Source organism: Emys orbicularis, chromosome 3 (genome assembly GCF_028017835.1).
Source record: "Emys orbicularis isolate rEmyOrb1 chromosome 3, rEmyOrb1.hap1, whole genome shotgun sequence".
Lineage (NCBI taxonomy): Eukaryota > Metazoa > Chordata > Testudines > Emydidae > Emys > Emys orbicularis.
The window spans coordinates 128,447,738-128,460,096 of record NC_088685.1 but is presented as its reverse complement, the minus strand read 5'-3'; the positions used below and the strand labels follow the sequence as shown (position 1 = coordinate 128,460,096).

Here is a 12,359-nt window from a genome sequence, read left to right as displayed (position 1 = left end):
CGCTCCTGAGGACCGTAGGCGGGCCGGGCGTGGGAGCACGAGGGCGGGAGGGGAAGCCGAGCGTAGCGACTGCGGTGGGGTCAGGGATCAGAAAAGGGGCGGAGCCACGGCCGGCAGGGGGCGTGGGCACTAGGAAGGCTGAGGCAGAGGGACCAGGAGTTGCGTATGCGAAGGGGGCGTGGCGAGGAGGGAAGGGGCTGTGCTCGGGAAGCGGGGAGAGGGCGGGGCTAGTCTCGGGGCGGGGCGCAGTTGGGGAAGAGGGTGGGGATAAAGGGAGAAGTCAGGGGAGGGGCGGGGCCTTTCTCCCGGAGGGGGCGAGACTCCCGGCCGGACTCTAATGGTTGGATTGAAGTCCCGGCAGCGGCGGCTCTCTTTTCGTTTGTGGTCTCGTGACTTCCGGTGGGGCTTTAGCGGGGGCGGGGTCAGTGGTGCGCGGGGCTTGAGGGGGAGGGGACAGCGTGGGGCGGGACGAGGGGCCTGAGGCGGCGGCGAGATGGAGAAGCTGCGCCGGGTGCTGAGCGGGCACGAGGACGAGGAGCAGGGGCTGACCACGCAGGTACCTCCCAGGGGTTCCCCCCGTGTGCCTGAGCTCTGCCCCGGGGCGATAATCGGTTTCTCCGATGTAGCAGTGACACCTGTTGGTATCTGTGTCGCTTGTTTCGATGGGATTGGTAGTTAGGAATCAGACCCATGCTGCAGAGGAAAAAAAACCCAGGGTCTCTGCTGAGCGGCCTGTGGAACTCACCGCCACAGGAGAGCGCCTGGAAGCCGGGCGGGCTGGCTAATGGGTCACCCGCCCCTGTGACACGGGAGCTGCTCTGCCCAGCAGACGGGGCCCACCCCGGCCAGTATCCCATGGTTCAGAACCCGAGCAAGAAACCCCACTGGGGAACGTGCTTCAGTCACTCAGTTTGATTAGTTTGTATCCTGAAGCGTGAGGGTTTAGAGTCCTCTAAGGGCTTGGCTGGAAGGGGAAACAGACCGGGCTAGCTCTTCCGGAATAGGCCCCTGGGTGTACGCTTCTCTGGAGCAAAAATAACTTTATTCTGGAGTAATTAGTGCATACCCCCACAATAACTGTTCCAGGCGATTTCCTCGTGTGGCCAAGTCCTTGGGTTCTTAATCCTACTGAAAAAAATTGTGGATCTTCTAGTTACCCATATAAATGTCTAATTCTTGTTTGACTTCTGCAAGGCTGTGAAACTCTAACAATATGTTGTGTAAATCAAGATATGTTCATTCATTTAAATTGGCTGTCTTTCAAGGTGTGTGTGTGTGTTTCCAACCAAGTGAGGGTAAAGAGGAGCACCCAATTTATATTCTCTGTAACGTTATTTTATGCATGTATCTTCTTTTTCCTCTTAGTAGTTTTCTTTGTAAACTAGTCTCATTCTTTTAATTCTCTTTGTACAGCAATCTCCCCTTCAATAATTTTCATCATCGATCTGAATCCCTTTTGTTTTTGCTATTTCTCTACTGGGTGTGTTATCTGAGCTACATCACATTATTTGAGTTGAAGCCATACCACAAATTTATATTTTTTGTCATTCTAACTTCAGTATTTTGTGTGCTGTTTATTTTGTTGATTGTCCCAGCATACTGAGCAGAGGTTTTCATTGTACTGGTCACAATGATGCCCCGGTTTCTTTCCTGTTAATCTAGTAGTCAGCTAATTTAGAACTCAGCAATGTGTATGAGTAGTTGAAATTATTCCTTTCAATGTGCATTACATTGCATTAGACAGCACTGAATTTCATGTTTTATTCTCTTGCCCCTTCACCTATCTTTGTTAGATTGCTCTGAAATTTCTCACATAGGATTTTTAAAAAAAACTTTTATCCCTTACGATTCCGTGTTTAAACCAAGCACAAATTACTGGGGGCTAGTCAGAAACTTACCCTAGGAAGAGGTTCTTCTGTAAATTGTCCACTATAGGGTTGTGCCTTCCTGGGAAGCATTTGGTATTTGCCACTGTCTGAGGTGGGATAGTGGACTGCATGAACCATTGGTCTGAAATAGTGGTTTTGTTTGCTTTTTTTTTTTTTTTTAACTTAAATTCCTGGGAGGGGGGAGCATATATACCTGAGACCGTAAGTACAAGAGACTTCATCTGCCATCCTGTGGCAACTTTTATGTGGGTTGGAAATATTGTATAGATACTCACATAATTCTGCCCTACTGGACAATGTAGCATTCATTATAGGGGGGTGATCATAAGATGAGTGTCTGAGCATTTAATTAATTATGTCATAATTGTTGACGTATCTCTCCACAGAGTCAATCCGGGAGCTAGAAATGCATCACTCCTAAATATCTGACACAAAATACAGTCAAGTCACTTATACTGTAGTTTAATTAGTGTAGTTTATAATATCACTTTCTTACATTTGTAATAAAGCTTTAAACCAGCCTTGCAAAATTCTACTTGCCCAGTTTCCTGGGATAAATAACATTTCTTTATGGGAGATTTAAATGTAGTTTTCTTGTTAACATGGTAGAAGTAGGTGAGGGTTTGTCTACACTGGCACTTTACAGCACTGCAACTTTCTCGCTCAGGGGTGTGAAAAAACATCCCCTGACTGCAGCAAGTTTCAGTGCTGTAAAGCACCAGTATAGACAGTGCACTAGTGCTGGGAGCTATGCTCCTCGTGGAGGTGAGGGGTTTTTAGAGCATGCTCTCCCAGTGCTGTGCCGCGACTACACAAGCCATGGTAAAGCGCTGCCAGTGTAGACTAGCCCTCAGTCCCCTAGTGTCACCCCTTCCCCACACCTGCATCTGGCTGGTACAGCCATCAGCCAGTATATATTGGAATAGTCCTATCTGAAAAGATGCTGTTTGTGTCTACACTTTGAAATTGCATTCCTGGCAACTATATCGAGACAGGAGCATTGATGTTTTGGCCATGGATGGCTATATGGTGCTCATACTTGGAGTATTGTACCCTGTAGTGTATGTGCATTTGAATGTGTTGTCATACCAAACCTTTGGTCTTGTTTGCAGTGGCCTTTTTCTTAATTTATGTTACACTACCACTGTTCAGCTCTACTGGTGGGAGCATTAGCATAGATAGGTTGCAGACACTTTTATCACCCTGTTTTTCTAGGCCTGTTTGAGCAGGTTAGGTGAGGTGGTGTAAACAGTGGTGATCTGTTACCACCACCAGTGAAGCTGCACCAATGTGGCCTCCTTTGAGAACTTGGATTCTTTTAAACAGGCCCACAAGAGAACTATTGCTAGTGTAGATACCGTTCACTTTTTGCTTCAGAAAGCATGCATTTGCAAAGCTATTCTCATCCTGGCATTATGCTGTCATGTTGTGGTTATGGTTGGCCCAAGACTCGGGCTCTGCAACAAAACTTGTATACTTTGTCAGTGCTACACTTAAACCAGCTGAAGCTAAATTCTGTTCAACATCCCTTTGGTGACTCCTGTATCAGGTATTGAATAGCTTTTAAAATTGTAGTATGGATTCACATGATGTTAACAAACCATAAGTTGTTGCATCCCTTCATAGTGTAGAAAGGGCCTTAGCCTGATAGGCATATTCAGAAAGCCTTCCTTTAAAAACAATAAAATAAGATTGTGTTTTTTCTAGGCTATACACAGTCGGTGTAGTAGATTCAAATCTATTCGCATGTTCTAGGTTATGCCTTCTCAGAACATTGGAGGTCAATGTGGAAGTAAAAATCTAACCAGTAAAGCAAAAACACCGAAACATTTAGCTCTTTGGGTTCCATTTACCAAAGTGTTAAACATCACAACAACTGATATTGACTGTTCTTAAAAAGTTTCCCTCTTTTATATCCCACTACAAAAAGGCATTAAATGATAGCATGCCTAATACTGTTAGAAATATAGGGATATGGGAGAAAAATAAGACACCTGCATTAATGTAATTGAAATATGTTGTACTAGGTAAGCTTTTTGAGGTAGCATATGACTGACAAATATTTAGCTGAAAACAACTGGTTTCTCTTAAGGATAGCTGGTAGTTATGCGATAGATATCATATGTCTTGTTAATTTTATGTATGTCTCATCTTTCCTATTAACTCTCAATTTGGCAAGTAGGGCTATTTTCAATTGAATAATAAATCTGATGTTTTAAGGTAACTGTCTGCAAAAAGTAAGCAGAAGAAATTGAGAGAATTCTCTTTATCAAACAAAAGATCAACCCAGGCTTTCTAAACACTCAAAATACTAAATTACATTGTCCTGCTGCAATATTTTGGTGGTACCAGGGATCATTTATTTAGTATTAACTGCATGATTTTCAAAATAAAATGAAGAATGTGTAGAAAAATGTATTGCAAGTTACTGGTGCATTTAGGATAGCACTATGTCAGCACACCATTCAGAATACTTGTGTCAAAATGAAAGTAAAACTAACACAAACTAGTATGGGGGAAGGGTAGGGCGGAGAAATAAAGAACTATTTCAATTTATTCTATTTGTCTTTACCAAGAGAGGAAACTGAATATACGGGGAGGCTTTTAAAAAAAATTCTAGAGTGCATTTAAAAGTTTGTTCATATGATCTTTAAGCAATAGTTTATGGTTTACCCAGTTTTATGATCAGGCTAACATTAACTCCCGGGAACAAAAACTCCATCAGTTTCCAGTATCCTTTTCCTTTTCCTTATTGAATGTAGTATTTGCCTTCCTTTATTCTGCATTTAATGTTTTTTTAATAGTGAAAAGTAAACAAGACTTCTAGAAAAGTTTCAATCCTACTCTAATACGGTGTTAAAAGCACAGGTGAAAAAAACTTTATTGAAGAAAAGTTAGCATGCTTCTTTATAAGCCTTACAACAGTGTTACCTGTGACTGTAACAGTGATGTAAAAGGTCCATTTTAAGAGTGAGAAAGGAATAAAAAATGCTCTGTGTGCGCTACATGGCTGAGTTAATGTTGCAGCAGAGACCTTGCACTTTGAATTTCATGATTCTCTAAAGTGTGAATTTCATATTAAAGTTGCATTCTCTCTTTAAGGTAGAGAAGTTTGGGGGCTACTGGATTCTGGCCCCTTTTCTGACAGTGTTTACTGTGTTTTCTAAAACAGCTGGAATGCCTTTCTTCAGGTTTCCAAAATTAAATCAATCACCTGTGTGCTGAAACTTACTTTTTGGGCTAAAGCTTCCCAGACACACCTGCAAACTGTCAGCTTCACCGAAAACATGATTTAGTGAATGGAAATAGTGAAATAATGACAGATGTTTCTACCAAATCTTATGAAAACTCCTTTTAAAGCTAGATCTTGCAGAGTGCTGAGCACTTTCCGGGAGCTGAGGTTGCTCAATGTCTTGCAGGAATCGGGACTTTTGTGTACATATTGTTATCTTTGCTATTCAGAAAATATTTAGTTATTGTAGCTAATTACCAGTATCTTCCTTCAAATGCTCTTTCCAGAGCCACCAGAAAATGTATATACCCATTCAGATATCTCCTGTAGTTCCTTTACTCTGTTTTACTAACCTGTGCTCATTGTTAATTTTGGAACCTGTTTGAAATACATCTAATTCAGACTTAAATTTACTTAGCCCTTTTGAGAGATGGGATGAAAAATAGGTAGATGGGTCATTGCCACAAAAATGTCTGGAGAAGTGATTCAGGGCACTGAGAGGACACACCCTTTAAAAAATAACTTTAAAATGTTCATTACGTTTACAATAGCCTGATCTTGTCCTAATGTTTTTAATTAGTGCAGAAACTAGCATGGTTATTCTTGTTTTAATTTACATAGTGACTTCTGTAATAACATATCTTGTTTTGGTTGTTGATATTAACAAGGATGTTAGCAGAGCTCTAGGAATAAATAGTTCAGCTGCTTCTGCTGACCTAGTAGAGGGGTATGCAACATTTATTGGTTCTACACAATTAAACAAATCCCCAAACAATACCTATTTTCATATGAACTCTTAAATTGTAACTATCCATTTAGAACTGGAAGAATTTTCTCAAATATAAACTCATATTTTGAAGATTGAAACATTGAGAATCACGTCCTAGTCCTTTTTTAAAAAGTCCCTCCATTGCTGAGAATCTCTGCCCTAAAAGATCAGACCAGTTTTGTCAAGGAAATAGATAAATTAGTAGCCTCTAAACTTTTATTTATTTTTTCATTAAAGACTTCAGTAAAATTAAGTTAAAACTTCCTCTTAAACTAAACTTAAACTTCCTGAAGAAAATGGGAACTATATAGTTAAAACTAAGGTGACAAAAGAAGTCATGAAACGAATCCCATCTTTAAAAAATTGAGTTATGGGAACAATGTAACTAATTTTAAATAAGTAATTTTATTGCTAAGTATAAATATTCAATTTAATCTAGTGTGAAAAGCTTTGAAGGAATCTGTTTAACACTAGCCCATATACCAACTAATCAGCTGTTTATACAAATGCAAAGAAAACATTTGTAGAGTTAATCTAAAAAGTCTTTCTTTTTTTAAAACTTCAAATCCGGGACTGAATTCTGATTGATAGTTGAAGTCTTTCATACATTGGAAGAAATCACTTTTAGAAATAAGGAAGTTATAGAAATGACTGAAAGCAGCATGCTGCACCAATAGATGGTATGGGCAGGGCCTGCGCAACCCATTAGGTGACCTAGGCGGTTGAGTGTGTGCAACTGATTGATTGTTCCTTCCTAAATGGAGTACTTTGCATTTGTCCCTATTGAATTTCATCCTGTTTACTTCAGACGATTTCTCCAGTTTGTCCAGATCATTTTGAATTTTAATCCTATCCTCTAAAGCACTTGCAACCCCTCCCAGCTTGGTATTGTCTGCAAACTTTGTAAGTGTACTCTCTATGCCATTATCGAAATCATTGATGAAGATATTGAACAGAATTGGACCCAGAACTGATCCCTGTGGGACCCCACTCATTATGTTCTTCCAGCATGACTGTGAACCACTGATAACTACTCTCTGGGAATAGTTTTCCAACCAGTTTTGCACTCACCTGATAGTAGCTCCATCTAGGTTGCATTTCCCTAGTTTGTTTATGAGAAGGTCTTGCAAGACAGGATCAAAAGCTTTACTAAACTCAAGGTATACCAGGTCTACCGCTCCCCCCCCCCCCCCCCCCCCCCCCATCCACAAGGCTTGTTACCCTGTCAAAGAAATCTAGTATCCCGTTTTGGACAGTGACTAATACAAACAGCTTCAGGAGAAAGTGCAAGAAATCCTGTAGTAGACAATTTTGGAATAAGTTGCCCATAAGAGAATCTTTCCCCAACTCTTCTCAATGAATGACTCAGTTACGGAAGAACCATAGGTAAACAATTTGGAAAGTGAAATAGATCTTTTTATGATCAGAAAGGCAACACTGCAGATCAGCATTCACTTGATCTGTTGGGGGCCCATAGCAAGCTTTGCTGCCGTTCAGCAGTGACATCATAAGGTGTTTTCTTTCAGTGGGAGATCCTGCATTAGACAGTTAGAAAACAATTAATTATGTTTCAGAAAGCCTGTCCTCCTGATTTCAGTTTTTCACTTTTCATGCCCTTCTGATGTCTGGGTGGACAGTTCATCTCCTTGACGTGTCAGTATCTGGGAGTCGCTTGTTTCAGTGTGCTTTCCTGTCAGTGGGGTGAATTAAACTTTAATTACACAAAGTGGGGAGGTGGTGGTGGTGATTTGCTTGTTCCTTTTTCATCGTGGCATTTTGGGCCCTTGGGAAGCGAAGTGGTAAAGGGCAGTACAGCTGAAGATGTTTAGGAGGATGTATGCTGTACAAACTCCCTTCCTTCCTATGCTACAGTTCTGATGATCTCTTTCCAGACATGGAATATGCACTGCTATCTTTACCTGGGCCTCTACTAAGCAAAGGCTACTAATAATGCAAATATTGTAGTGTGTGGCATGATGCTATAATCCGGCGTCCAGGATGAAATAATCAATCTTGCTTTTGTGTTAAACCACAATCATTATAGTCTTTAATTGTACCATAATAGTGTCTTATTTTGAGGTTTCTGTGTCTGTCATATCCACCTGTTTGACATGAAGGACAAATTAGATTGTAAATATTTTGACTGGGACTGCTCCTCTTTTGTGTTCAGTACCTAGCATGATGAAGATCCTAAGGCCAGCAAGCGGGGAGCCTAACCTCTGCACAACTTCTGAGCTGTGCTGCTGGAGAAGGTGTGAAGTTCTGTTCACCACACCCAGAACTGTAAGCCACTGTGTTAGCCCCCTGCCTCAGCAAGTGGGAGCTTTGCTGCTGTTAAGTTGTGTCAGGGAGCTGACCCAAAACTGTGCCAGCAAGCTCTTCAAGAGTCTGCCAAACTAAACCTTGGTAACAATGAAACCCAGTGAACGCCAGTTACTGAGTTCCCCAGAGATGTGTGTCTGCAGTATCCAGTCCCTCTCACTGAGACACACACACTCAGAAATTAAGTTTGCTGCCTCCAGTGAGACAGTGTACACACCAGTGTGTTAAGTTAGTTGAAGGCACACTTCACTTTAATACACAGCACTGAGATGGTTTAGTTAAAAATCAAGAATGTTTATTAACAAAGAACAGATGTTTAAGTGGTACTAAGCGAGAGAAAAAGAAACATGATTACAAACAAAACAAATCACGCTTTCTAGTGACTAAAATTTAATTTTAGCCCGTTAGAATCTTTGCCTATGCAGTTTTCTTACTCATATCAGGTTACTAGCATCTTTAGCCCTCCAGGCTCAGGGATCTAACTTTCATGGGCTCGAAGTGTGCTGTTCCCGAAATGATGGATAACTAAAATTTCTTTTTGCTGTCTGTCTCTCAAGAGCTTTTTGCTTTTGTCTGTCTCTCAAGAGCCAGGAAGGATTCCTGGCACACAGAGTCTGTCCACTAGGGTACTCCCTGAGTTGCTGCTAGTTAGCTTGATTGCTTGGTTTACCTTTTATGTAAATATACTTTCATTGTCCTCTGCCTGTAATCAAGCCAGTCGGACAGGGTAATCCACTTTCCTTTGTCTAGGAAAGGTTGGGTTTATGTTTGGGAGGCAGTGCATATTTTAAGAACATATTTCCAGTACACATGTATGTATGGGTTTTGCACAAGTTCTATATCATGGTGATTTTCTGGATCAATGTGTCACCAGTTTACATAGGATACTTTACATGACATCTTTTAGATACATATTATGACAGTGTTTTGGGGGTAGTGGGTGTTGGGCCTGACATGAGTTACAATATGGTGGGTCCTCTGCCAGTTGGCATTGAGGGCCTCCCAGGGACACAGAAGGTGACTGCCATGTGCAGTTCCTAAGCCTACTAGAGCTGCTTGTCTCCTGTTGGCTAGAGAAGTCTGCGGTTTGCACACTTAGTAACTTGCCAGAAGGGTAAATTGTGCAGCCATTTGCCCAGCTGCATTATTCACTAGTCTCCATTGAGAAGATTTAAATAGTACTCTGTTAAGCGTGTATAAAGTGGTAGTCTTGAGGAATCTTGTGTGGATATGCTAGGTGGGAAAGGAGAATAAAGGAAAAAGCTAATAAGAAATCTGGATTGCATGCTGTTGCAAACGTTGAAGTAATTTGGTCCAGATTTATTTCATGCAGGGTGGGAGGTATAAAAAGTGGCCAGTAAATCAAACTCTTTTCTGACTTTTGACTCCTATTATTCTGCTCTGATCTGAATGTGGCTGCATATGCTTGGTCGCTTTGGTCTTTGCCCAAGCAGCCCTCTGTATGCTGCTACTTATTGTTAGGCAAAAAGATTCTTTTCCCCAAGAATCAGGCAAGCACAGACAATACTGAAGGGGATTTATTCACGGTACCGGGAAGACTGACAAGCAGCTTCAAAAATATGGTGCCATAGTGGCCAGTTATATACATTCTCTTATCAATTCATTTGCATTTATTTGTACATCCAGAGACAGACATTGTTACAAGTCAAGAGAGAACCCTGAACAAAGATAAAAATAAAAACCGTACGTACATATAGAGGCCTCCTATTGCATCAAGCATCTATGGCTACCTTGTGGGGGAAAGAGGCGGGGTGGGAGGGGGTAGGGATGAGTGCTTACAGATATCCGGTGGGCTGTGAAGGGAGGGTTTGTTCTGTTCTAAGAGCTGAGTTACTGGGCGGGCATTGACCATATAAGCTTATCAATTGTTTATAGTTGTCAGTGTCCTTGCTACTGAAGCTTTCCTGCTTGTTCTGCAGTTTTTGTCTTAGCTGTTAGCTAAATTTTAATTCTTGACTGACATTGTCAACCCTAAATATCCAAAAATCATGAGTCAAGTCCTTAAAAATCATTAAATTGTCTTAAATCATGAGGCTTTATATTGGGAGTGGTGGAGAAGGGCTTTATTTGCCTTCTGGTTTCCAAGCCTTTAGGGTACTTTGTTCATGTTTTCAGGCTATTCTCTGCAACCAGGAGGGCTAAGAACTTATTTTGATTTAAAAATTAGTACTGAGATTCTCATATAATCAGTTGCTCCAAGGAGATTAGGCTTAAAAGAACCACCAAATATTGTGAGACTTGAAATAAAATTGCGAGAGTTGGCAACACTATGCCTGATAGGCTTGAAGAAACAACTGCCCTCTCCCACCCCTTCCTTGTGGCAGACTGAAAATGGTGGCTTTCCAAAAGAAGCTGTCTGGTATCTTTAATGTGGTGATAGCACTTGCCATACCAGCACTTCATTTCTGAGCTGCAATGGAAAGGATTTAACATGCACGTGTGGTTATTTGCATGAATTAATGTACCTGAACATGTGATTCAAATATGTATCTTCAGCTATTTGAATGAATGTGCTGAAAATGCTTCCCATTTGATTCTTTGTTCAGGAATATAATCACTACACATTCTTCCATTTTTTGAGACATATAGTTACTCTTTTATCTACTTCCTTTATGCCTACATAAGGATAAAGAGTTTGATCTAATAAGGTAAGCAACATATTCTGTCATTTGGAAAGGTGGATCTTAATTGTTGAAAACAGGAGAAGAGAACTCTGATACTTTGTATTGTACTTCATCACTGCATTGAATCTGTAAGCAAATGTAAAACATTAAGTACATGTATTCATCTGTTTTATTTTTTAAATGACATATTTTGACATTTTAATTAAATTAAATAGACTTGGTATCTTTTATGCTTTTCAAATTCAGTGTCTTTGAAAAGTCTGAGTGGTGTATTTTTTTTTTTTTTTAATGGTCTCCTTTTTAACTGCAGTAGTATATAGGTAAATCCACCTCATGTTAAATCATTTGAAATCCTAGCTGTGATCAAATGATAGTTTTCTTCAGTGACTTTATTCTTTGGTAAGAATTACATACACTACAAATGTGGTTTAAATCTATCTCAATAACAGTTTTAATGGCTTGAGCACTTTCTATAATTGTTTCATTAATATAGTCTTTTTTTTGCCAAAAAGATTTTTAATTAGTGTTAGAATTTGGTTTAGCTTTTTGCCTAAAAAAATTTCAAGCATTCACACTAACCTGACTATGCAAAAATTAACAGGTAGGTTTTTAAAATACTTTCTTAAAGAAAATAAGCTCAATCAATAGTGGCATGAGGAGAAACAATATTCTGTCTCCCCCATCCTTGGATCTAAACCTGTGTAAAGTAAACATACTGTATTTTAATGTAATAAAGATTCAAAAAGATGTGCAACTAAATTTACAGATTTACAATCTGCTGAACATTGTTCTTGAAGAATCTAGCCAGGAAATGGGTCATCCACATACAGAATGTGAAATCAGTCAAGTCAAATCACTATAAAGTATTATCATAATGATGTTTGTTTGAAAGTATGTAGAAAACTGAAAGCGAGGACATAAAATGAGAGGCAAAGTTTGAAGGTATGATTTAGCATATCCTAAATCAACTCCTTTATAGTCATCTTGGATAAATTGGAGCTAGGATTTAGTTTGTAGACTATTTGACCATGGTGCAGTTGAGTATAAATCTAAACTCACTGACTTTGCCCAAGGCAAATTATCCTATATTGTGCTTCTTGGTTGCCAAACTTGAAGCACTAATGGAAATGGGGATTACTGCTTGCGATGTGGCACTCCCTTATTCAATGTGTAGATCTCTCCAACCATAATGAACAAAATCAAGAAGAGCCAGACTTGCTATTCCGCAACATGTGGTGCTTTGAAGTCATTCTTCCTGTCACTAGAGTGAATTTGAGGTTCATCCCTAACTGGTGTCTTGATACATTTTATTTGCAAAGTCTGTAACCAAGACCACTTAAATTACATATTGCATACTGTAGTGTGTTAAAAACAATTCCCTTGTTTTAAAGGGATGGTTATAGGAAGGTATGCAATTGAGTAAGAAATCTGGTATACAGGAAACACCTGAAGTTACACAAGTTAATTTCATTTGTTTTAATTTTGGGAGTGGTTTCTCAGCA

The 12,359-nt window shown here is 40.1% G+C and overlaps 1 protein-coding gene across 6 annotated transcripts in view; it reads left to right on the top strand.

Annotated features, from left to right (window-relative positions):
* The first annotated feature begins 467 nt into the window (after window positions 1-467).
* The window catches only part of SFT2D1 (SFT2 domain containing 1), a 42,872-nt gene continuing 30,980 nt past the window's right edge, over window positions 468-12,359 (top strand). For 2 of the 6 annotated variants that reach the window (XM_065400424.1, XM_065400419.1), the window contains exon 1: window positions 468-556. In XM_065400424.1, coding sequence (XP_065256496.1) covers window positions 494-556 — 63 coding nt within the window. In that variant the 5' untranslated portion in view covers window positions 468-493. Of the gene's footprint in view, window positions 557-8,100; window positions 8,174-9,859; window positions 9,917-10,858; window positions 10,882-12,359 lie in introns of those variants that run through there. The other 4 variants (XM_065400421.1, XM_065400422.1, XM_065400420.1 and 1 more) reach the window with 4 other exon arrangements.